This window comes from Diceros bicornis, chromosome 10, assembly GCF_020826845.1.
Source record: "Diceros bicornis minor isolate mBicDic1 chromosome 10, mDicBic1.mat.cur, whole genome shotgun sequence".
NCBI classification, from domain to species: Eukaryota; Metazoa; Chordata; class Mammalia; order Perissodactyla; family Rhinocerotidae; genus Diceros; species Diceros bicornis.
Window position 1 is genome coordinate 14,474,711 of NC_080749.1, and position 27,565 is coordinate 14,502,275.

General features: G+C 38.0%; 1 protein-coding gene across 2 annotated transcripts; it reads right to left on the bottom strand.

Annotated features, from left to right (window-relative positions):
- Positions 1-3,853: 3,853 nt before the first annotated feature.
- Positions 3,854-22,716, bottom strand: INSIG2 (insulin induced gene 2). Of its 2 annotated transcripts, none has more exons than XM_058548835.1 (6): positions 22,699-22,716; positions 17,041-17,413; positions 10,633-10,757; positions 7,308-7,474; positions 7,026-7,125; positions 3,854-5,613 (listed from the first exon to the last, which is right to left on the bottom strand). In XM_058548835.1, the coding sequence occupies exons 2-6, from the start codon at positions 17,282-17,284 to the stop codon at positions 5,572-5,574; spliced, it is 678 nt and encodes a 225-aa protein (XP_058404818.1). In that variant the 5' UTR covers positions 17,285-17,413; positions 22,699-22,716; the 3' UTR covers positions 3,854-5,571. The 2 variants fall into 2 exon arrangements, with proteins under 2 accessions (XP_058404818.1, XP_058404817.1); XM_058548834.1 differs by lacking the exon at positions 22,699-22,716 and adding an exon at positions 18,754-18,823.
- Between the last annotated feature and the right edge of the window lie 4,849 nt (positions 22,717-27,565).

A 27,565-nucleotide genomic window follows, 5' to 3' on the forward strand; every position in this document is an offset into this window, starting at 1 on the left:
ATCTCCATACCCCAATTTGCTAAGACCCAGTAAGAAACCACTGACTTACCCTATTTATCTCAGCTCCCAACTAAATTGAGTTTTTGAAATGTAAAAACATATGATCAGGCAGATGTATAAAAAAATAGTAGGGAAAGGTTGAATTAGGATGGCAGACTAGTCAAGCTGTAGCTTCTCCCTCCTATCCCAAATCCATAGAAATAATAACAAGAAAAAGATTTTTAAGAAGAAAAGGAATCCACAACTATACTGACAAATAAGGAGAAGTATCCTCCATGGACCAGACACTACTAGGAATCCCCAAAGCAAGAAAACAACTGAGAGTAGACAGATGGAGAGAAACCTCGGCTCAAAACACTCAAGGAGAGGACTTGCTAAAAATTAAACCAGGGACATTCTAAGCTCAGATGTGGCTGATGGAAATACCTAAGGCAACTGACTGGATGGGTTTGAGTAGGCTCTTGTGGAAGCAGCCATCTGGCCATTTCCTCCATACTTCTACTCATCCACCTTGAACTGGGCAGAGACAACACAGTATCTGCCCCTAGACGCAAGTGGTAAGAGTGAAGACTAAGTTCAGAGAGGCATGACAGCTCGCCCAACACAAACAGGGAGGAGCGCTCACATCCAGAGACAGGCTGGTATAGGCTCATCCTGCCCTTCTCTGTAAAATGGCTCTTCAGAAGAGTTTAGAACTTCAGAAGAACAGTAATTAACATCCTCAGAAAATAAAAAAATGACAACACATTTCCACACACACAAAAAAATAGAGATCTTGGAAATTAAAATTGTGATCACTGAAATTAAAAATCAAGTGTTGGGCTGAACACTGAATAGATACAGCTGAAGAGCGATTCACTGAGCCAGAAGATCCAGCTAAGTAATTCTTCCAGAACATAGCACAACAGAGAAAAAGCTAAAGGATATATAGAAACAACAGGTCAAAGATCTCTTGAACATAGCAATTTTAGAATAGAGAAGGTGAACAAAGGAATAATAAGAGCAAAAGCAGAAAAAATTGCCCAGAATTAAAGAGATATCTCTGATTGAACAGGATTAACAGAAAAAGACCCACTCTAAAACACCCTGTGGTGAAATTTCAGAACACCTAGGACAATGAAACAAACTAAAAATAAATAAATAGAGGAAAGGGGAGTAAACAGATAATAAATAATAATAATAAATAGAGGAAGAGGACTCTAAAATCCGCATCCATTCAAGGCATCTGGATAAGTATTCCACTCAAATGGTCATAAGGACTACAGATAAGACCCCTCCTTTCCACCTGACCTCCGAGATCACTCCAGGTAACATCAATACTGATGCTAACAGCTGCTCACCCAGGCCTTGGATCTCCACTCCACTATTATTCACCTCCACCCACTGTGGTGAACTTTGTAGACACAGTTGTTTACATTACCCCCTGGACCTCAAGATCTGGATATGTTCCACTGAATTCTTCTCTGACTACAAAGCTCAAGCCTATCACCCTTCTCGTTAAACAGGGGTTTCAACCTCCTTAAGACTTGTGGTCTTCTTACTACACCCTATGCTTTCATGCTGTCAGGTCAGCACTGCTGATTCAAATTCCTTCCCCAATTTGTCTGTATTCCATGACAAATTTCTTGATCTTTCATTAGGAGCCTCCATTAATTTTCACATAGCCATGTCTACCAATGAATTCCCAACTGGAATCAATCCTCTCATCACAACTGACCTCAACTCCTGAGCTATTGAGTCCACTCAGACATAGCACAGCCATGTCGACTGGCTCCACTGCAAGTATCTGATCTTCAGTTTCACCTAGGTCCTTGGTGGCCTCAGAACTGTCTGGAAATTCTTTCTTCATCTCTAGTCAGTGCCTGTGTCCATTCTTCATAGACGCTGTCCAAATCACCATTCTTTCAAAGTTCTCTAGCTTCCCCTAGCTCCTCTCACTCACTTAGTATACGATCAGGCTTTTCTCAAATATATTTTGTGACCTATTAGTATACAATTAAATATTTTAAATATTAAGATAAAATAGGTTAGAAAAAGCATTTTTCAACATAAAACAATCAGATATCATCTCCTTTATCTCTAAGGTTAATTATTCTTTCCAACTGTACTGCATGCTACCAGTTACCCTCTGCTGAAACTCCCTCTAGCTTTGGCTTCATCCACATCACTCTTCTGTTTTTCCTCCTACTTCTAACCACACCCTCTTCACTTCCTTCACCAGCTTCTCTGCCAACATGCCAGTATGCCTCAGATCTCTTCTTTTTACCATAACAAGCTCCCTAGGTGACCTCATCCACTCCCACAGCTTCATTTATTACTGCCATATGCTGATGACTCCCTCATTTACATCTAATGTCACAGAATCAAATATCAAACTGCTTATGACTCATCTTTACCAGATGTCACCTACATACCTCAACCTCAAAATATCAAACTAAACTCCTTAACTTTTACCCATTCACCTACTTCTTTGCATTCCTCTTTTGGTTTATAGAAATACCATCCACCTAGCTTTCCAAGAAAGAAAAATTAAGTCACCTTTGACAATTCCTCTTCCTTAACCTTCACACTCAAGTCACCAAGTTCAGATGATTTCATCCAAAATGCATCTCAACATGTCCCTCACTCTTCATTTCCAAAGTCACCACATCTCTCTCACTTGGATCCTCCCCTTGTCTTACATGTATCTACAGGTATCCAGTGAGCGGCAACCTGGGGGCACGTTAGAATCACCTGGGGAACTTATGAAAACCCTAATGCTCAGGGCACACCTCAGACCAATTACATTAAAGTCTCTGGGGGTGAGAGCGGGGCATCAGCATATTTTTACAAGTCCCTATATGACTCCAATATGCAGCCAGATTTAAATTTTTTTCCAGAATTGAAGAAATGAGCCCACAGATTGAAAGTGCATACTCAATACCAAGCAAAAATAAATAAATAAAAACAAATCTAAAACTAAATGAGTCAAAGTGAAACTGAATAACCTTGAGGATAAAGAGAAAAATCATCTAAAAGCTCCTGGAGAGAAAAGACAGATTGTCTACAAAGGAAAGAAAATTACACGAAAGCAGACTTGCCGTATGCAACGTTAGATGACATAAGACAATGAGTTAAAAATCTTCAAAGTGATAGGAGCAGGGGGAAAACTGTGAACCTAGAATTCTATGTCCTGCTAAACTGTTCTTCAGGAATGAAATAGACTTTTTCAGACACACAAAACTAAGACTTTACTATTCAAAGACCATCACTAGAAGAATTATCTTACAAAGAATATACTTAATTATGTAGGTAAGTGAGCCAAGAAGATTAAAGAGGTATTGAATGATATTGACCAAGTCTAGTTTGCACCTAGAAAATACAAGATGTGTGAATGTACTGAGAGGTTCCAACGACTTAAATGACGGTAAAATATTTCAGTGCAAACAAATTTTATAACAAAAGTATTAGCAGGGTTCTGGTTAGTTAATTTTAATTGTTTTCTTGTGCTTTTGTAGAATTTAGGGTCAGTTTTCAACTGTTCAATTTCTATAATTTTAAATAATAAGAGCAAGGAAGCACTGCCAATATACCAATGTTAAAAGATGTTTACCACTTTCTTCCATTGTAATATATTTACATACTTATCAAAATATCAATTATATTTTTTGCCATAAACATCTTTTCTTGTTTTCTAGATGATATGAAAATAGTTTAAGAACTCCAAAATGACAATCATTCAATTCCTGAAATATTAAACTTAGTTCTCTTTCATTATTTTGTAGTAAATTCAACCATATATATTAATTTTATTAAATTAACTCTCAGTATTATATTCTAAGATTTACCATGAGGAAGGAAAAAAGACTCTTAACCAAGATGATAATTATATATTTAATACATCTTGCTTTTAACAGCAATTTTCAAAGTGACACATCATAGATCTTATAACTTATTAAAGATTTATAGTGCTTACAAAGTTGATTCTAAAAATATACCTTATTTGTTTTAAATGAATAATATTATCTGGAAGATAGAATAATAAATTATAGTAGTATGTTTACCACCACTATAGTTAAGATTGTATACATATATTCAATATGAAATCCTCTTAGGATTTTCACACTTTCAGCCTTAAAACATAAAAACAGATTAAAGTTTGGTATATAAGATCTCACTCTGACAGCAATGGTTTTAAAACCAAATATTAAAAAGTATCTATTTAACATATTAAGAGAGCATGGGCACATGCACATACATAAATACATATACATTCTCTCTCTCACTCAATCCAGCACACATGCACACACATACACCCAGAGTAAGCAGACGATTTCACCCTTATGTATCAAACAATTGCCATCAATTTCAAAAATAAAAATTGGGTGAAAAAGTTAACTAAGAATATGTTTAAACCATACTTAAATGGCTCTAGTTGTTAGAAAGATATGCACAAAAGTGTTACCACGATCTTCAAAATGCACAATATGCCATCTCAATAGATTCTTAAACAGGCTTGAACTATTCACTAATGGGTATATGAATACATAAGAAATTATGTGCCCGTCCATTCCCCAGATGGCATTCCATTGACAATCAGTCATATGACCCAGCCCAGCTAAAGTGGTTTGCTTTACAGAACTCAAGAGATAACAGAACCTAAGAGAATTAGAAACTTCATTTTGATCTGTTTGGGGTTTCTTATGTGTTCCATGGGCAAAAGCAGTGGGATACTGTATTGCAAAAGACAGTTAATATCACTAAACACTTTGTGGCACTGCAGAAGGTCATTTTGTATTTCTAAACCATATTTCTTCTAGTTAAATTCCCCAATGGTCCTTACTTTAAATTATATATAGTCTTGCAGATTTAGACTCAAAACAATTTAATGCTGATAACCTCTCCCTCTCATGACTTTTACCTCAGTAAAATCTGTCAAAACAGAAAATTACTTTTTGGACTCTCTCCATTAATGTAAGTTTGAAAATGTTCTACGGAAGTTCGTTTTCATCATATATGAAAGCACCCAAAGCTCTCTGAGACAATATTAAAACAGAAACTAACCACACATTACGGCACACATAACTCATACTGCTGTGATTAGAAAAATAAAAAGGCACAACAGTAAGCGAGAGAGAATATACCAGCTTTCCATTTGCTTTTTTTTTTTTGGCTTTCCTCTTATTTTATTCCACTAAGTTTATAAATTGTTCATTCTTATACTCTGCATGACAATAACAGAATATTTTGGCACATCAACATTGTGATACAATATATGGTATGTTTAAAAAATTAAAAATTTCATCTATTAATCAACATGTTTTTTAACGTAATGCATATATATTTTACAGTTATTTAAGTCAAATACATAAAGGTTTGTAACTGACTTACAGATGAAGCAATCACAGATTGCAGTAATATATCTGCATATGTGTGTATATGTATATACATATATATACATATACACACATACTCCAATCAAGGGAAAAACAACATCCTGGCAATTTTACAGTCCTAAGTTTTGTTGGTATAAATCATTTACATGTCCTTTTCATCTTGTTTTTCTGTACAAAAGATATATTTTTGCCTTCTTCATTCCTGATGAGATTTTTCTGCAATAACTTTACATTCATACTGTAAAAATTAAAAGGTTAAAAAGTTAATAGATTATGGTTTATTTTGAATAGGAATTTCCATATAAACTAAAAAACTCTAAAAATTAATACTTTATTAATATATGCCCACTTTATTCCTCAAAGAATCTGAAGCTACACAACTATTAGGATTAAATGACACATATGATAGAGAAAAAGAAAATTCACTTTCTAGAAGTGAAAGAGACATAGCCAAAAGCAGGAGAAAAATGAGGTTTCTGCATCACAAGCAAAGGATAACAGTATATGATTGAGATCAATCCTAGAATATGAAAGGAAGCAAAATAGCTTTCTTTGAGTGCTCAGTAAGATGGATCAGCAAAGGAAAGGTCATGAACATAAGGACAGGACTGATATAGTGAATTCAGATAATATTTTTTCAAATCATTTTACAATTTAAAGGAAAAAATCTATTACATTAGCAAAAGCTTCTAGTCAAAACAGTATTTTGAAAGTACAGCTATAAAAATGTACACTCGGGGAGCGGCCTGGTGGCGTAGTGGTTAAGTTCGTGCGCTCTGCTTTGGCAGCCTGGGGTTTGGATCCTGGGAGGGGACCTACACACCATTCATCAAACCATGTGTCGTGGCAGCATCCCATATACCAAATAGAGGAAGATGGATACAGATGTTAGCTCAGGGCTAGCTAACATCTTCCTCAGCAAAAAGAGGAAGATTGGCAATGGATGTTAGCTCAGGGCTGATCTTCCTCACCAAAAAAAAAAAAAAAAAAGTCATTACTAAATTATAAGTGAATCTTTAAAATAAAAAATAAAAATGTACACCCACAATTCAAAATAAAGGAAACCAATAGGCTTAGGATAACTGGGTGGCTAGATAATCAAACAGACAGCAATGTAACCACTCAATTCTCCTAGCTGGCTAAAATGGTAAAAGTGACAACACCTATTGATGAAACTGCCGTGGCCTCTTAATGTTACTCCCTGACCCTTGTCATCTATGACCAGGGTTATCAACAAGGCCATTTTCCTTCTTAACAAAAATGATCAAACATCTTGATTTACCAAACAAAGTCCTAATTTATATCTATTGTAGCAATATAGTTATTCATAGTGTCTCTTTTCACTTTTAAAGTTGTCCCTTTCTGAGGGAGTATAAATCTATAGATTAGCTAAAAAAAAAAAAAAAAATTGGAGGATAAATCGTATCACCCATCCATAACACACTTTAGCTTTCTATCCAGTGCTTCCCTCAACTTTTAACACACTTGTGATTAAATTCTTCCAAATGATTTATTTCAATGGAATTGCAAAAGAGAAATCAAAGAATGCTGTCTTTATAAATTGCTTTCCCTTAAAGAAGGAGTGCTGTTTAGAGAAAACTTGTCTTACATCTCAGTAACAGAAAAGTGATTAAACAAGCATCAGCTTACCATTGCCAGTTGTCGACCAATGTTTCCCATCGTTATGCCACCAGCAAAAAATATACATGGTAACCAAGAACGAACATAGAGAAAATCTGGAGATGTATATCTGGAATAATAAAAATGTCTTTAACAACCCACAAAGGAAGTACAATGACACCTATTAAGATAATTACAATGGAAATAAGTTACTCTGTAGATTAAAGTGGCTAACCCAATTTTAAAATATCAATTCCGAATTCAGTAATCATTTATTTATTTTAGCAAACAAGCACCAAAAAGAATACTTACTGATAAACACCATTATAGACTAGCAGTTGAGTGACCAAGGTTGCCAAGAAAGCAATTCCTACCCCAAGGCCAAAACCACTTCGAGATCTATCAAAAGTCCACCACAGTCCAATGGATAGTGCAGCCAGTGTGAGAGACAACTGTATGTTGTTATCAAAATCCACTTTCTGAGATCAGTGTTAAAGAATCATCTTAAAACTTGTAATCAAATAATATCACCTGTTCATTTTTCTAAAATAAGAGATGTTACTGTTGAGAAGGGGATTGACTGCTTATTCTAGGGTGCATTCAGTCTTTTAACACAATGTATGAGACTGGGTGGGATTAAAACTATCTCTGATATTTACTAAAGACACAGAGAGGGCATGATATTTCATTAATAGATCCTACCACCTGTAATTCCTTAAAAAAATAGCACTCTATATACATTCCCAATGATAGGCTCAGACCCATTATTTGAGAAATGCTTTCTTTGCTAAAAATGTAACTAGAAGCCTCAGAACACAAGTATTGCTAAAAGAACACATTTTTGCTAAAAAGGAAAGCAATATTACTTCTCAAACAGGTTCAGAATTACTTGAGAATCATACAGGAACTTGAAAATAGAAGAGTTGACAGCTATTTAACAGGGTACCACATTCTCTTTATGATTTACTGACAGACACATTTTATAATAATGCAGTTCAGAAACAAGAGTACCAAGGACACAGTATCCCTTTCTATTATGTCAACTGTTCTAGTTTTAATTTGTTGAGGATAAAGCCTTGAAGTGAACATTATCTTGCAACCTGCCAAGCTATTTTGGTGCCTGAGACTTTCTGGTATAGGACAGTTTGCTCAAATGATATTTTATTTCCGTCACCTACTTAAGCACCTATTCACAAACATACAGCCCTTTTCTACTCCAAAATCTCTGGGCAAAACGAAGCTTTACAAATTCAATTTTCTCATTTCTTTGCTAGAGGATTATAATAAATGAATTAATTTCAAGTATCATTAAAAGGGCATTATCTATGTCCCAAAGGCCACATCTTGGCTCTATATCTAATCCCCCAGGAGAGACTACATATCTCGCCCAACTAACTGGCCATGCTGTAACTACAGAGAAGAGAGCAGAAGTTCAAAACATGCACATAAAACCATTTCCCACTTCCTATAACACCCAGTTGTTTACCACAATTTCCCCTCCCCCACCAAACCAGCTGGTGTCCTGGACACCCAGGCTGCTTACTTCTCAGCATCTGAGGGCTGCTGTGGGCCACTCCCTCAGCCATTCCTTGTTTAGGCTTGATTTATCAAAAAAACCTACAGTTTACGTGTACGCTTTCTGGAAAAGCTTTTCTTATTCTTTAGTAGGCATTATATCTAAAGAACCAAAGGAAACGTTATAAGCTCTGATTTCTCTAAGAAATAAACATTCTTCTAAAGAGTAGAATTTGATATTAACTGAGTTCTATCTTTGCTAACTAAATTAACTTTATTAACAATCAAAGCAAAATAAGGAGGCTTCTAGAGTAAACAGGTAAAATACATCAATCTTAAAAATAGTACCATGTGATTGTCTAAAGTCTAAATAACCTAATATTGTCTGTTATAAATTTTGTAAACATTTTGAATTTTGTTTAAAGGATGAATAGAACAGCTAAGATTGTAATATTTAAGTATTTCATCGCGAAAGAAAGAAAAGAATAACCAAAGCAAAAAATTTAAATTAGATATATAAACTTTTTTTAATTCCAGAAGAGATTATTTAAATTTCTCTACTTAAAAATACCTGAAATGTCTGGGATAGGAAGGTCTAAGCCACCAGATAGGGAGGAATTTACACACTTGTGGGGCTCCTGTGTAGGGGAATGAGCCTTTCCTAGACTTGAGTCGGGATCTCTGGGGTCTGTCTCAGTTCTGTCACAGCTTCACGGTATGAACAACTTAGCAAAGTCCCTAACCTCTCTAGCTTTCATCTGCCTTATTATCTTTATAAAGAAAATGGGAAACTAGATGATTTCTAAGTCCTCTTCTAGATATAACATTCTATGAGTCTATTTTAAGCCCTCCTAACCACTAGATTTGTTTGTTATAAAATCCTAAATCTCAAAGATTTCACCAAAATACACGTTGGGAAATTCTTTAATACAAAAGGAAATGGAAAACCAAAATAATAACAGCCACTGAGGGACTTCCAAATTCACAGATCTCCAAGGGCCAGCACAAGTGGCAACAGAAAGGCAGATGTGTTTTTAGAATCTAAGACTCTGCCACTCTCCTTGGTTCCTCTTCCTAAGCTTCTCCAAAAGATCTCAATACTTTCTGTAAAAGACACAGGAATCTACTTGCCACATGACCCACCCTCTCTCCAACTAATTGCCAGCCCTGAACCCAGTGCAGAGTTGCAAGAGGAAAACTTGGGCAGCCTGACCCACACTTCTTACTCTACCCAGTACCAAAGGCTACTGTCACCTCCACTCTCTAAGCCACATCTTCTAGAAAAGAGAAGAGGGAACTAGCATTTCTCAGATCCCCTTCTACAAAGGGAAGTCAGTGGTGGGGGAGAAGAGAGGAAGGATGAAAACCTTATGAGGGCAAAAACTTTTGTTCTGGGGGTGGACATTTTTTTCTGGAGGGGTGGGGGTGGGTAGAAGGCAGAGGGAAAGGGAAATTGAGACTACCTTACCCTTCTAGCTCGGACACTATAAAAACACTCATTAATCACTAAACAAAATGTCAGAATCCTTAAACGATCAAACTTTAAAAATATGTGCCTTAGGAAAAAAAATTCTTTTCAGCCAAGGTCTAAGATGGATAGTTCTACTTATGCCACCTTTAAGAACATTTATGTGATTTGATGGTGTTGATTAAAACCAATAAATGATAGTCTGCCTTTTAAAAATAAATTATAGGTTCTTCAAACTAAAAACTAACAAAATAACTAGCACCTGAAGCCACCACACATCTTGACTGGCAAATCTTAAATGAGGAAAGAAAAGAAAGGAAAGAAATCCTTTGAAAATGTATCTGTTTCAATCTTAGAGTTACCAAAACTATATAGAAGTAATTAAGTAACACAATTTAAAGAAAATATGTAAATTTTCAAATGTGCAAAGTTTCTAAGTAATACGAAAAACAGGGATTTAAATGAAGGGCTATACCCCACACTGTAATTGCATAGCTGCTGCTGTGATGTTTCAACAATATGGTGCACATTCTTTTTAATGACTAAGAGGGCATATCACAGTTTGACAACAGGGAAGTTGCAAGGGACTGTTTAACCTTTGGTTTGTTGGAAGCTGCTTTGTTATCACACATTTCATTACAGCAGAAAGGATACAGCGCTGGCATGATTTATACCAACAAAGACGGCTACACACCGCATTACACTGGACCACTCTCTTTTAAATTTATGTGGTTCTCCTAGATGCCTGTCAATGCAGGGGTATAATAACCCAATCACAGCTGTGGAAAAAAAGAGAAAAAAATTAAGTCATCTCCAATGCTATACTGGCAAAACTTAAGCTAAAAGAGCCTACTACAACAACCACAAACGTTTGAAAGTCTCTAAAAAAGCTCTTCAAGTTACTTAACATCAATGGCTGAGATTTTTAAACTTACCTCCCAAAAGAAAAAAAAAGATGAGGATAACACCACTGAAGAAAGCACTGTAAATGATTACAACAGTATTCTAAATTATAACAGGCAAAACACTATTTCAGTGAATGATTCACTATTTAGCACATTGGACTAGATGACTCATGCTACTTTTCTACTACTAATGTCTCTGAAACTTGAAAAAGCATTAAACCAGTTGGCAGTTAAGCAATGTTTTCCCTAGGCTATATAACCATGAAACATGCTATTAAATGCCACAAATCTAAAGAAAGGCTAGCAGCATAAACATGCACAACAAGCTCATCATACACACAATGTTCAGAGGGCTATGGCTGTGCTGTTGTATAGATCGTTCTTGCCCCTCCAGCCTGTCTCAGCCTCCTGCATCCAGTGCCTTGTGCTGACACCCCCTTGCGCTTGGCCCTCTAATGAAACTCTAGGTTATATTTTCAAAGCAGGGAAACTGGCAACAGAAATCAACATGTAAAAGACTCATTCTGCACACAGGAAAACTGGAGGAAACATAATGTATAAGAATTATAAATTTTTGGTTAGAATTTAAATTCACTGTTGAAAGATAAAAAGAAACCATTTTAGTACATTTCTTAGTTCTGGAAAGAACATCTTGAATGCTGTGTAATTAATTACGAATAACTGTATGCAAAATGTCTATGATTGATACTCAAAATATTCTCTCCCAATTTTTAATTTAAATAATTGTCAAACCTAACATTTTATTCATTTAGTGGAAGAGCATTTTAAATGCTAAGTTACTTATTAAAAAAAAAAAAAGACTACTTAATGAACCAAAACATTCTTCAACAAGTTATAAGGAAAATGCAGGAAATAGCTAGGCAGCTTTGATTTGCTAATCTTCCTAAAAACTAAACAGTTATGCTGCCATTAAGTAATAAAGACACAACTGTTCCATCAGCTGAAAAGCATGTTTAAAATGTCCAATACTACCTATGATGTATCATGAAATTACTGTACCAAAATCTAAGTGGCTGAAGATTAGAAACCCCTGCCTGGCCTGGCACGAGCTAGCTATATCTCACAAAGGATGGATTCAATCTTCAAGGAAAAACGGAAATCAATTAATATCAAAAATCACTGGCTAGTAGACCAATGGAGCAGCATTAAAAGGAGGCTGCCTGGCCACCCTTCCATCCAGAGGTAAACTGCTGCAATGACAGATGCACTTTCTAATCCACAAAACTAAAAGGGCTCTTTCGAGTTAGGCTTTTGCTGAGTATAGGTGGTTCCCAGGCCATCAAGAGATTAACAACAAACTTCAGCCATGCAGAGCTCCAACAACTATTAGTAAATGTAAAAGTTTTACGTTATATTCCTATTTAAAAGGCTCTGCCTCAGGGGGCCAACCTGGTGGCATAGTGGTTAACTTCACGTGCTCCGCTTCGGTGGCCCAGGGTGTGCAGGTTCAGATGCCAGGCGCACACCAACGCACCGCTTGTCGAGCCATGCTGTGGCGGCGTGACATATAAAGTAGAGGAAGATGGGCATGGATGTTAGCCCAGGGCCAATCTTCCTCAGCAGAAAGAGGAGGATTGGCATCGGACATTAGTTCAGGGCTAATCCTCCTCGCAAAAAATAAAAAACAAAAAAACTCTCTGCTCTAAAGTCCTGTAAGATTAACTGTCAGCATTTCCAAATTTCTACAAAATTAAAATAGCAACAAGTATGCTTAACAGTTGAAATATATCTAAATGAACAGTTTTCTTTTTTTTTTCCTCAAGAGGTCATGAAACTAACAGCTCACATGTCATTCCTCTCTCTCTCTCTCTCCCCCTCTCTCTCCTCTTCCTCTCTCTCTCTCTCCCTCCTCCCTTTGCCTGTTGCTGAGTGAAATCAACTAAGATCAGGCATTCCAAGTCAATTTTCCTCAGCAGCTGATGCCATAGGTAAAGAATTATCACATAGAGAATACTGACATGTGTGGGCAAAGATATAAATAAGTAAAATTGACTATATTTTTACGTGTGTGATGTCAGACTCGCAAGTGAGAGACAATTGAGGAGAGAAAGCAAAAACACAGAAAGGAATTTAAACTGCCAGGCTGCCAACCTCGGGATTGGCCAATAAAAATCAAATCCATTGAGTATGCATGGTTCTCGGTTGCTCACTGAGAGGGAGAATTCAAGGAAGCCTGTCACTTCCCATTAAATGTCTTCTTTCTCCCCTTTAAATAAAGGCATGGCAGAGTCTGATAGCAATATCTACAGCACGGTGAGGCTCCACTGGTTGGGACCTCAGCAGAAGTACGTCTGGGCTTCTCTTCCTTTCTCCACTTTCTTATTTTAACAAGAGAGACTGTTAAAATCATGCCTGTGTAGAATCATATGCAAACACAGTCCTATTCAATCAGATGGTTCTCTGACGCAAAATCACATTTCTTGGTATATATTTATTTCTCAGTGACTAGTTACAGCCTACCAAGATCGAAAACAAAAGAAGTTTGTAAAACATCAATATTAAGTCATCATTTTTTCAGGGTAGTGTGCTTAATGCAGTGATGCACTGAAAGGAACAGTAAATCAAACATTTTGCAAGGAAAAGGGGCTGAAAAAACAAAACCACTGAAGTACATATACTTTCATGGAAACCACTAGAGGCTAGGCAACACTTCATTCAACAGATACTTAAGCTCCCACTACGAGTCTGGTTCTTGATATTTGCTGCGGATTTAAAAAGAAAAAGGAGTAAGACATGATCCCAGGCCCAAAGTGACCACAGAAACAATTAAATACAGTGATACGTTAAGGGTAGCACTGCCAGGGCCCAGTGGGACCCAGTCCACTCCTGGCACGTGCTGAGGGGAGGCAGGGTGCTGGGGTGTCAGGAAAGCTTCACAGAAGAGGTGACCCTTGAGGCAGGAGCATTCAGTAGGTGAGTGGTGTAGAAAGGGCTTTCTAATAAAAGGGAATCATTTGAGGAAAAGCCTTGGACAATAGAAAATACCAGTATCACCTGGAAACTGTAAGATTTAGGCAGAAAGGGAGTTGCAGGGTCCAGAAAGACTCTGAGCAAGATAAAAGTAGAGGTTGAGGGCCTGGACCAAGAAAGAGACAGAAGAAAGATATAAAACTTAGAAACTGGATGTGGGAGGTGAGAGAGATGGGGAGGAGTCTTGCAGGGCTCTCCAGGAATTGGGCAATTGACTGCATGGCTAAATAGGAAAGATTTGTCTTTTTAAATTAGATATTAGTTTCATAGGTATGGACACAATCTAGTTACTTGTGATTTTTGAGTCAACTTCTCTAGTTATTTTACCCACACAATGACAGTTGTCCTTCTTTCTCCTACTTATTCTTCAGAAAGCTTCCTTTGTGGCCTTCAGTCATGTTCAAGAGGCTTCTAACTCTAACACGACGCACACATAAAGAAGTTCATCGACCTGAAACATCAGCCATTATTACACTAAAAATAGAGAATTAAGAAAAGGAAAATGGGATCAAAAGAAATTTACTGGAGTTCTCTACTAGTTGTCCCACCAGAAGCACCACTAGCAAATTTTCCAGTACTACGCATTATGGAGAAAGAGAGCAAATAACCAGAGGCCCTTCTTTTTACACGCAGAATGTGGTGATTCTGGAGAACCTCCAGAAGGTAGCTGCTCAGTCTATGAATATTAGGTGAACAGGAAAATCAAAGCACAATTATCAGTTTTTCTGATTTAATATGGTAAGAGCCTAGAACTTTGAAAATGCATACCATACATATACATAAAAACATATATATACTACGTACTCATGCAAATTTGTAGACACTACGTTTCTTCCATCATTTACTTTTTTCCCCCTTGATATTTTCCTTAAAATAGGGAAGGAGGACACACAGCCATTATGCAAGAATCTATTTTCCTTTTTGGCAACTTTCACAAATCTGTTATCTTCACCCTCATCTAGTAAACACCATGACCTACCCAACAAAATGAGTAGCAGAACTAACTGGAATCTAGATTTCCTAATGCCTCTCTACTTTCATTTGCCCAGGTACCTCATGGAATGTACTGCTTTTAGAAGAAACACTTAAGCAAGAAATGTAAATGCAAATCCCCCAGGTGAAAAGGTATGAGGTTAACTTTGTAAGTGTGACAAATCTAGTGGTTGGGAAAAGGAAGGAAAGCAGGGACAAAGTGACTGAAAAGGTAGTATTAACATTCAGAATTTTCCTTCCTAAATGTGAGTTTGTGGCAAAAGTGCTCACATCACAGGGACAGACGCAGCCCCTGTTCCTTTCCATAACAGAGGTACAATGAAACCTCAGTTAAGTTCTCCTCCCCCAGCCCAGAATGTGCACCACATGCCAGTATATTTCATCCAAGCCTGGCACTTAGTCTGGAGGCTCTGAAAGTGTGAGTAGCTCTCTGTTTCCCCTTCCCCAGTATATGATATCTGACCTAGCCGCAGCACCATTCACTGGCTCTGGGACCCTGGGCTCACTGATATTCTCTCTTCATCTCCACATCCTCATCCTCCCCAAATAGGCACAATCCCAAACATCTCACTCCCAAAGTGGCACTGCAGATCCCTGGGGTTAAGGGATGTGCCTAGCACATTACTAGACATTCAGTTAGTAACAGTTTCCCTCCCCTGACCTTCCTTTTCTCTTCTGAAAACACATGTTCTTCCAAGTCCCAAAAAGCTTCTATTAGTAGCCAGACAGCAGCAATACCACAGGAGAAAATAAACAAAGAACTAGAAAAAGATGCTGAGAAAAGTTTATTTTTCTCTTTTGAATTTAGAGGAAAGAAAGGAAAATACATGAGGACTAGTAGATACAACAGAGAATGATAAAATATAATTTACACTTTCTTCTCTTTGTCTATTTGGACTATTTTGCCTATTCTCTTGGAGAATGTAATAACCCGGGGGAAACTAAGAATCATCATCGCCTTTACAACTTTTCTTCTAATGTGAATCTTGTAACAGAGACATCAACATATAACTCACACTAGAACTTTACCACAATAATGCCCTTCTATCCATCCAATGAGATTATGTAATTGTCCAATAGGTTTCACAATGTCATTCTAAAACTCTCACACCTAACTCCTCACCCTTCAATCTCTAACTCTAGGATATAAGTCAAGAAGGCTCTACATCATATTGTAAGGTGCTCATGTATGTTAAGTATGAGACACCAAACGGATATTCCAAAAAGCAATTTGCTCCTTCAATCAGAATTCTCTTCTACCACATAATTATGGCTTCCTTCTATTACCTTATTATATAAAATATTACAATACAAACCTATTGGTCTCAGTCATTAGAAAAAGCTAAAGGAGCTAGCCATTACGGAAGCTCAGCATCAACAAGATATTCTGAAATGCTCCACTTTATCCATTACACACTGTCCACCAAAAAAGATCTCAAGTAACTAATAGGATAATGATTTTAAGCAAAGGGAATCTACCTTATTGATCTCTTGAAGTATTTATTATTCTTAAGGTACATCTAAAAACAAGATACCAAGGAAAAAAGCATATACAAAAAAATAACAACATGAAGTTTTAAACTTGAATAAAACTATTCTATCTTTCAAGTTTTTATCTACTTCAAAAACAAGATCATAATACACACATCAAACCCTTGAAATCAAACAGTGATGGTGATTCATCAAAATAAAATAAGACTTATATGAGATGGGTTGAAGAAAGAACAAAATTAAGAAGTTAAAAGCCTCATGCCTAAAGGAATCAGAATTGTTTTTAGGATTAAATTTTTAAAGTTCACAGGTCAGATAGAAATCAGACACAAGAGTACATACTTTATGATTCCATTTATATTACATTCTCGAACAGGCAAAAATAATCTAGTGACAGAAAGATCAGTGGAAGCCTGAGGCTGGGAGTGGGGAATAGACTGCAAGAGAGCACAAGAGAATCTGCGGGTGATGGAAATGTTCTACAGCTGGACTGTGGTGGTGGCTACATGACTGTACACATTTGTCTGAACTCATCAAACTGTTTATTTAAAACAGGTCCATTGTACCGTACTGAAGTTATATCTCAATAAAGCTGATTTTTAAAAAAAGTATTGCTCAGACAACATCCACACTAGTTTACCCTATTTCCTTTTTAAGCATTACGGAAACAACCTACACATACCTGAAGCTGTGCCACAGCACGGGGGTACCCACCACGCTGAAGAAAAGATGCTTGCAATCACGTCAGGTGGAAAGAGCGTCACATTTCTCTGAATCTGAAGTAAATTTAACACTAATGCAAGAAATACTCCAATGAAAAACAACACTACTCCTCGGATCATCAAGTTCACACTCCGGCTAGTGACAGATGAAATATAGGGGCCACATTTTTTGGGCCCAGGTGACTCTGTATCTCCTTCTGCCATGCTTTCATAAGTTCAGTAAGCCGGCAAAAAAAGGGCTTCCCAGCTAAAAAGCCAAGTGTCTGTAAATCAAACCAGATTGGTGTTTCAACAGCACGGCATCTCGTCCTAAAATAGGACCTACCAGAAATCCTGCAAGAGATAAGAAAAAAGAAATCAATGTTTTGTCTAATAAATGATTATATAACTTTCCTGATTTCAATAGTAATTAATTTAAAAGGACAAATAATGAAATGACAAGCTTATATATTTATTTAAACTAGTTATTTACTGAATAAGAAGAAGTGGTTTAAAAGCATTTTTATATGCATGATGTAATAGAAAATAAAGTGCTACACTTATATTTACTAGGACAGAATAAGTGACTTAAGAGAAAGAGACTAAAAGGCGAGAAATAATAGTAAAAATAGCTTGCCACACCTCAGAGAAAAGCAGAGCAGGTTATCTAAGGCACTTCTACTAGAATCTGGAAGATCAAAATCCAGGTTTTTGTTTCTTCTACCTAAATCTCCAAGCCCATCAGTTACAACAGAAGGACTTGGAGACTTAGGTAGAAATCTTTGTACTTTACAGACAATAAATTTATACTGGGCTGGTCCAGTGGCGTAGCAGTTAAGTTCACATACTCTGCTTTTTTTAGCAAAGCGTTCAGTAGCTACAGAATTCTTCTTCTTCATCATCATCATCATCATGATTATTGATATAGCACCCATCTAGGGAGAGCCTACTCCATGTCAGACATATAGTAGCTCTAATCTTCAAAATATTTCTAAAGGAAGATATTATCATTCTCATTTTACAAATAAAGATACTAAGTCAAAGAGATTTAGCAACTTGCTTATGTCAAATGCTTATGTCAAACGCAGTACTAGAAGTGGAATTTTACCTTAGGTCTGACTTACTCCAAAACCCCTCCTCTTCCTTCTAAACCTTGTGCCCCATTCCAGCCCCACTCCTCAGACTTCCTTTTTGGCACATGGTCTATAGAAGAGGATTTGGTACTGAAAAGATGGGTAGACACTGGAAAATGATCTCAAGGTGCTAACACCAAAATAAGTAGGTGACTGTATAATCTCACGTAGACCGTGAGAATAAATGTACAAACACCTTGAAATTTTCTTTAAAAGTACTAGATCGAGGTAAAAAGATGTTTTAAAGAAAAAAAATCATATGGCCAACTTAGTATACTATATTAGACCTAGAGCTGTCTCTTCACCTGCCAAACTTCCAGTAGACGCAGTAAACACCCCCCTTCTGCTGTTAAAACAGCTACTACAGGACAAAGAGCGTAAATCATCTTAAGTAACCCAAATTGCTCTAGTAAATCATTTGTTTATGTTTGTGATTTTTTTCCAAAAGGGAATTAAGGGCAAAGGATATTTTATGTTCAATAATGCTTTTAAAACAGCAAAATAATTTCAGTTTTAAAAAGCTATTTCAGTTGTGCTAGGCCCCATCTCACACTCACTCACCAGTGTTTGTCAAACGGCATCAGCATTTGGGACAGGATAATTCCTTGCTGTGTGGAACTGCCCCAAGCATTGTAAAACATTGAGCATCCCTGGCTCAGGCCCACTAAATGCCAGTGCATGCCCCCTCCCCCATTTGAGACAACCAAAAATGTCCCTACGTATTTCCAAATGCCCCCAGAGAGGAAATGCCCTCCCACAGAGAGCCACTGATTGCTGTAGACTCTTTCTATTTCAGGGCTGCTGGAGACTTTCTAAACTGTTTGTTTATGTTATTCTGCCACAGCAGTTTATTCAACCTTTCCTGGCAATGCTTGTTTATAGTTTCCTCCTTCATCTCAAAAGTTTTCTCTAAAAACAACACATTTGTTTAATGTTTATTTGAATGAGATAAAACAAAAAAGCTAATATTTTAAAAGTCCAAAAAGCTAATTTTGTAACTACAGCTGGCCCTCCGTATCTGCAGGTTCCACATCCACAGACGCAAGCACCTGCAGATGGAAAGGCCTACAATGGTTGATCAGTACCGAACATGTACAGACTTTTTTCTTATCATTATTCGCTAAATAACACAGTATAACAACTATTTACATAGCACTTATATTGTATTAGTTATTATAAGTAATCTAGAGATGATTTAAAGTATACGGGAGGATGTGCGTAAGTTATATACAAATACTAGCCATTTTATACGAGAGACTTGAACATCCATGGATCTTGGTATCCACGGGGGTCCTGGAACCAATCACCCTCGGATACCAAAGGATGACTGTCCATAATAAAACAACAGTATATAACTACTGGACACAAAAATAAAAAATAAAAGTTAAAAAGTTTTAGTGAAAAAAAATTTAAAAATAAAAGTTAAAATGTTTTGAATCACAGTATCCTAATATTTAAGAAATGGAAAGGAACTGGGAGATCATCTACTCCAAGCAGTACGTGAGCCTGACGTAAAACAAAGGCAAAGAATTGTGTATATGTGCATTTTTCTGGAGAGCTCCACAATTTATATCAAGTCAGTCCATGATCACTCAAAAACAGTCCATGATGCAAAAGAAGTTAAGAACCAGTGATCTAACATTTCTCGCACTTTACCAGCAAAGCAAATGAGACCCAAACTGGTCAAGTGAAGCGACAAGATCAAGACTGTACTGGATCTTGCTACCACAAACATAAAGTCAACTCCTGGAAATGACCAGACTCATCAAAGGGTTAAGAAATTCCACAAGACCATTCACTCCCTACTATGCGACAGTTAAGTTCCTAAAAAAGCATGTTGTTTATAATATTAGTCATACACACTAGGGGAGTGGGTTATTTTAAAGTGAAAGCTCTTGGAATAAGTATCCTCTAATTTGTTAGTTTTAAAGTTTGGTTTTCTGATTATGTATTGATATTATTTCCTTAAAACAAAGTGTACCTATACCTTCAAATATTATACTTACATCAATGATAAATTTGATTCCCCAAAATTTTGAAAAAATTTATATTTGAAAAATTTAGATTTCTCGAGAAATAATTTGCTGATGAGAGAATAAGTCTCTGGAATAAAGATACTGTTTAGAGGGCAGTATCTCAATAAATTCTCAGTAATAATACTGGTAAGTAGGTGTTTATAATCTCATTTTACAAAATAAAATAGGCTAGATAACTTCCTGAGATCACAAAACTGATACCAGGTAGCACCAGGACTAGCCCAAGCACTCTGACTCCAAGTGCAGAGTTCTTTCCACGTCACCACATCGCCTCCATCTACCACCACACAAAAGCAATCTTAGTGTCACACAAGAAACAGTTTCTAAAGTCATGCTGATAAACTATTGTTAATACCAAAATAATGCCTTTTTTTTGAAAAACTGACAAAGAAAAAACTTGCACAGTACATGAAAAATTCTTCCTTGAGCCATGACCTACAATTTCTATTAAGTACATTACGGAACAAAAAGAAAAATAGTTCAAATAGTTTGGATAGATTAATAATGAATCATCAAAACTGAAAAAACATTATTCCTGATATATAACTACCTGTTAATGGGCTGATATTATGATATTTTTACTTTTAGATAAATAAGTGATTCTGGGCTTTGTGAATGAAAATCAAAGTTTATGTCTGCCACTAAAATAACTTCCAGGAAATAGGCATTCGAAAGTAACCCGAAGAACCGGTTGTATTTTAACAATTGCAACACCCCCTAAAACCAAACAAGATCATTCATCTTCCAAAGATTAGCAGTCACAGAATTACGTTCGCTCCCTCAGATTACCCTGTCTCTTCAGGTGCTTAGGTCAGATAGGCTACCAAATAAAATTAAATGACTACCTCACATCTTTTTCACATATGCTCTCTTAATTAGAACAGCATTCTCGAAAGAGAATAAGCATTAACATTACGAAAAACACACTTAAATCAATGAAAAAGTTTAACTCTCCTTAAATAAAAGCACACAAAGGTGAATCATAGGCTATAAGCACTAAAAACTTCTAGGAAGAAAAACATGTTGCTTTGACACTGCAACTCATCTTTCCTCTCAAGATGAAAACCCAAACACAGAAACCATTAAGCAAGTAGCATTCACATCCCATTACTGCTCTTAAATGTCAAATCTCAGTCCCTAAAAGGGTTACTCTGTCATTCGGGAATAATTTTCTGGTAACAATGAAAACAAGTTGTCTTTAAATTACTGAACTGCATTTTATCCTTTCCTTTTCAGCCCACCGTAGGTAAAAAGAAAAGTTGTCAGTTGAAAAAGATGCAATCTCTTTCCCAAATGTATATGATACACAGCTCAGTCACTTGATATCAGATATGTACTGAGAACTATAACAAAACACACTACACAACATATTGTCCAGAAAAAGAATGAAAGGGGGGAAAGAGGAAGAGTACACGGCTAATTTTCTTCTGTGGGGCCCCTATTAGTGGGCCATCCCTTCATTCATTTTCACTCACTGGTTCCCTATCAGGGCCAAACCCCAAAACTGGAAAACAAAATCTAGCCACTGCTTGGCTGCCTCCATTCTTCATACACCCAAGACAGGAGTATGTGTTCCCCCGCAATCCTCAGCTCCACTGCAATACTGATCTGGGCCAGCTGCAGTGACCCAGCTGTTAAGTCTGTTCATCCCTTCATAAAGCACTTCCTCATCAATCCTACAATAGTAAGCTCTTCATGGTAGGTCTATCTTCCTAGACTATCTAGCTAACACCATACTTTAACAACTTTTTTCCAATACTATCTGGGCATGAGTCATTATCACTTAAGTATCAGCACCCTGCCCCCTGCCCCCCATCATCCACACTGCCTTCCTTTTCCAAATTGCCAATCCCCACTGACCAACCCTAAAATCCCAGTAACCATCATCAACCGACCTTTAGGTCCTGGTAAGAGTTCTCTTTGGCTTTACTCACACCTACTCCAAAGGTTTCCAATTCCAATCCAAAATGCCAAGGTCCCCCTCCTCAACCCAATATCAACATACCTTTTTGCGGATTCTAAACTTACTACAATACTTACCTTTTTGGATCCATCCCCCTACCAAGCCTAAGTCTCCCCGGCTACAACCTCCCAAGTCCTGACGGCTCTATGCTTGACAGCTCGCCGACCCCCACCCTCAACAGATCCCTCCACCCCAGGGTCGCCCTTCGCTCCCGTCTCTAGCCTTCTTTCCGCTCGGACACTCTTCCACTGTTCGGGGAGCCTCGGACTCTCCTATGACCTCTCCCAGACCCCACCGTCCCCTTCTGGACCTCGCCCACCCTTCTCCAGGTAAGCGGAGCCCCTCGCGCTTCAGGCCCCATCTGTGGTCCGGGCTCCCCGCACTTGCCAGCAAGGTTCCTAGGCTGCAAAAACACAAGGAGTGCCTCTTCCCGAGGGCCACCCCCTTCCTGAGCCCGCTTTCCTCAGCACCAAGTGACCAGCGCTTCTCCGGGGGACCACAACTCACCCCCTCCTCCGCCATCTTCTGGGACCTGTCCCGCCCCCCTCGGCCGCTTCCTCCTCCCCTCCCACCACTGCGCCCGAGCTCCACTGCGCCTGTGCCGCCGACGCGGACGCGCTCGAATGATCGGGGCAGAGGAGCTTCCGGTTCCTACCGGCACTACTTGATAGGCCCGCTAGCCGGGGCAAAAGGGCTTCCGGTCTCCGCGGTGTTCGCGGCTGGCGGTAGGCGTGGGCTGTCTAGGTGGTGTGCCGCATCAGCTGTTGTTTGCTGACCAGGCAGCCGTGGGTTGTGACGAGTGCCCGGACCCTGTGGGCGGTGTCAGGGAATCGCGCACTGACACACGCGCACACTGCCGGCGGCGCGGCCTTCAGCGGCTGCCTCGCCGCGGAGCTGGACCGAGGGCGCCGACACGCAGACCGCCGCTTCTTCCGCTCAAGAGGCTGACTCGCAGTTTCTCGGGGGTGTTGCCGGGCTTTACGCTTTACCTTTTTCTTTCCCTACTAAGCAAAACTTATTTGGGGAGAAGAGCATAATTGATATTTCTCTCATCTCCGTCCGACAGCGCTTTGTGCTGTTTTCATTGATAATCGTTCCCCAAGTTCGACCAGCTCAAGCGGTTTGGGGACAGTTGTTTTCATACGAAGACCTGTAGAGGTTTACAGCAAAGTAAAGAAAATACAAATACAAACAAAGTGGAGAAAATTATAACCCCTTATTGGTCAGAAATAGTACTCTAATATGGACGTGGTCAGATTGCAGTGGTCTTGAGGAAAGTCTTGGATGAAATTTGAGCCTAGAATGACTGTCAGAGCTTTGCAAAAGTGTTTGAGTTGGTGAAATGCCTTTGTATTTTTTTACTTTAAACTGGTACTCTTTGATAAGATGGATTTTTATGTTTCTGACCTGTTTACGGGTACATTTATTTCTGAAAATTGAAGGAGAAATTAAATTTGCAACAAAATGCGTCTAGGCAAGTATTTATATGACCTTTCTTGTTTTCTCTAATGTCTCCTGTAGCTCTTAAATTTCTCGTGAGTTTTTACACTACCAGTAAAAAAAGATCTGGGCTGCTTATACTGAATGGATGAGGAATTTTAGAAAAAGAGAAAAGCACCCATAAAAGAGACAGTAACTTCAAATGTCCTGATATCATGGCTCTCTTTAAAGCAACATGAGTCCTGTTCATCCAGGTCATGCCTCCTCTAACCCAGCTTTTTCAAACACTTAGAAATTGTCTTCAAGAAAATCTATATGGAAAATTTTAGCCTAGAAAGACATTTATTTTAGTTTAAATATTTATTGATTGGAAGGAGGGACAAGACCTAAAAAGCAAGAACCATGTGGCACCAGTTCCTAAGTTTCTCACATCCCATGCAGTCGTTCCTACTGCAGTACAAGGAAGAATACAGAATCCTTAGGAGAAATACAGAGAGCCATTGTCATCTTCTGATTAGGTTTGAGGACAATTTTCACGGAAGATGTAGTCTTTCAGTAGGCATCGAGGGTAAATAGGCAGATAGGATGAGGCTGTGCATTCTGGTGGGAGCTCAGAGTTGGAAAAACATGAAATAGATTGTAGAGCCTGGAGTATGGAAGGATGTATGGTGAGACATAGGAGACCTGAAAGTCAAGCTTATGACTTTGGACTAAATATTATCATGGAAACATTAAAATCTCAAATTAATTGATGCCAGACTATAAATTGATTAAGAACTTTGAGAAATTGGAATAACTTTGGGTTACTCTGCTGGTGGTGTAATATGGCTGATAGAACATGGGTGAAGGACTCTTGAAACCTGGTGCTGTGACAGCAAGTGCATAATCATGTCCAATAAATTCATCTTTCTAGGCTTTTTTTCTCATTTGTAAAATGAGAGCTTGGTCTAGATTATTTGTAAGGTCCTTTTCATGGGCAAAAGTATCAATGAATTGATAATTCTGTGACTTCAGAAAAAAGTTTTTTATATTAACCTTAGATAGTGTTTGGTCTCCCAACTGAATGGGTCAAAAGGTAAACTAGAAAACAAAAAAGTCTTTACTTAGCTAATACAAACACCCACAAAAGTTTATTTGCCTGGTTGAAGTGAGATGTTGTTAGACTAACATTAATTATTGCCCACGGGTTGATGACTAAGCCTTTAGTAAGCCTCGAAGAACCTTGGACTTGGAAGCCTTAACCAAATTAAAAACATCAGGAAAAAAAAGTATTGCAATTTCCTAGTCAGTAGCTAGAACCCAAAACACTAGAGACAATCCTAGTTTGGGGGCTTTGGTTTTGGTTTTCGTTGTGGTATTTGATGTGAGGATACATAGAGTTGAGGGACACAAAAAGTCAAGGAATTTTGCCTTTTTGAGATTACAGGGTAGATCGTTTGTTAAGCCATTCATCCCTCAACAACTGTCACTTGAACATCTAGTTCATCCCAGGCACTGGGCACTGAACCTCAAGAGGAAAGCAAAACAGACAGGTTCCTGCTTTTGTGAAGCTTGCAGTCTAGTTGCAGAAAGACACAGTAAATAGTTAAATTAGTATATAATTTGAAATTGAGACAAGTGCTACGAAGACGATGACCATCTCCATACTGTGATGGAAAATAAAGGGGCACACCTGGAGATCATGTATGACTGCAAGTGTCACTTGAAAATGGAGAGGGATCTGCTAAGAGCAGAGTGAAGAGCCTGTGTGAAGGCACTAAAGCTGAAGATCTTGGTACATTCTAGGAATTGAAAGGAAGGCAGAGTAGCTGGGGGCTAGTGATTGAGAAGGAAGAGCGTTACAAATTGTGGTTGTGTATTAACACTATGGTTGAGCACTTACTATGTGCCAGGCACTATGCTAAGTTCAATTTCATTTCACATGCTCAAAACCCCTTTAAGATAGATACTGTACGGTAGATGAGAAATTAAGGCCAACAGCAGTGATTCTCAACCCTTGCTGCATATTAGCATCATCCATGGATCTATTAAAATTTTTAGTGCCTGAGCCCCCGCTGTCCATACATTCTGATTTAATTGGGCTGAGGAGGGGACCTGGGCCCTTTCAGTAAATTCCTTGTGTAATCCTAATGTGAAGCCAGAGTTGAGAATCACTATCTTAAAGTTAATTTGCCCAGGGTCACATAGCAACTAAGGAAGTGGCAGAGGAGGCAGAAATTAAACCTAGATCTGTCCAATTCCAAAGGCTGTGCCCTTAGTCACTAACTAGTGCCCCGTCAACATGCAACAACATGTAGCGTGCACATACATGCTAGTTGCATGCTAGGAACTTTGTTAAACACTGAGACAGAAAAATGAAGGAGACAGAGCCCTTGCCTTCACTAAATTCACAGCCTTGTAAGAAGTCTCAGTAAATGAAGCTAGGTCAGCTCACGTAAGTAGAAGCAAGTCAACTGAGAACTCTCAGTGAGATCAGATTTGTTCTTCCTATTTTAAGCTAGATTGGCATTGAAGGTAACTGGTGGCAGGGAATCTATGTAGGCAGCTATTACAATCGTCAGCTGAGAGATGGTGCAAGCCTGAACTAAGGCAATGGCAAGGGCGCAAGGAGAATTGGTAGGACTTGCTGACTGCTGATGTGAGGGTGATGTGAGGGTGAGGGTGATGAAAAGAAAGTGGAAGTCGAAAAGAAAGTGGAAGATGACTTCAGAGTTTCGAGTTTGAGAGACTGAGTGGAAGTAACATCATTGATCTAGAACAAGAATATAAGAATTGAGGGGCCGGGCTGGCGGCTCAGTGGTTAAGAGCATGCACTCCACTTCGGCAGCCCTGGGTTTGCAGGTTCGGATTCCAGGCACGCACCAATGCACCACTTGTCAAGCCATGCTGTGGTGGCATCCCATATAAAGTAGAGGAAGATGGGCACAGATGTTAGCGCAGGGCCAATCTTCCTCAGCAAAAAAAAAAAAAAAATAACAGAGAGATGAGGATTGGCATCGGATGTTAGCTCAGGGCTGATCCTGCTCACACACAAAAAAGAGAATATAAGAATTGAATTTGGGGTTGAATAATTTTGAAATACTTGCTGAACATTCAGGTAAAAATGTCTAGTAGAGTACTGGAAGTGTGCATCTGGAATTCAAGTGAGCAAATGGGTCTAGAAATAAAGATCTGGAGTCATTGACCTATAGATGGTAGTTGAAACCATGCTTTGCTTAATGTTTATGCTGGGTATGGAAATTTTTTTAAAGACAATAGAGATTGGGAGAAAACCCCTCACAAAACTTGACATTGCCAAATTTGAATAGTTCAAGAAAGCTCTTTTTATCTGCAGTGATATTAAACATAGTCAACTCATGGTCATCCATGATGAGATTTTAATACTTTTCAGATTTTCCCTGGCCTCACAGCAAATTAAAAAGATGATGCATAGCCATGGAATGCAAACCAATTTTAAATATTGGCTAAATATTTTTAAAACACTGTATGATACATTCAGAAATGTAATAGAAATATCCTAGAATAGTGTTTCCACACATAAATAATTTTTATGTACCCCTAGTTTCTCAATTATTTTGATCCTAATATACTTAAACCTACAAAAATTACAAAGTTCTAAACGTAAAGCTAAATAGAAAATTCTTAGGCTTAAGCTCATATACATCTATAAACCAAAACATTTGCAAAATAAATATGAACAAAAGCATAAAATAAGTAAGCTTCAAATTATAGTAATGTGAACAGTGTTTTCTTGAAATTGAAACATTTCAATATATATTGAAATATTTGCTACAGCATAGATTATTTTGAGATAAAACATGCTTTTAATACGTTTATCATGTGATGGCTCAATTCTCTCACTACTTCTCTTTATTAAACCTTTATTTGTACCATCAACCCTTCCATTTTTGCCCTTCCTTTGAAGCAAATGATA

Coding starts and splice junctions, on each gene's coding strand:
- INSIG2 (XM_058548835.1), bottom strand. CDS start 17,284: ATGGCAGAAGGAGATACAGAGTCACCTGGGCCCAAAAAATGTGGCCCC. Junction 7,475..10,632: donor GTATAAATCATGCCAGCGCT/GTATCCTTTCTG, acceptor CACTGATCTCAG/AAAGTGGATTTTGATAACAA. Junction 7,126..7,307: donor GTCTATAATGGTGTTTATCA/GTAAGTATTCTT, acceptor TTATTATTCCAG/ATATACATCTCCAGATTTTC.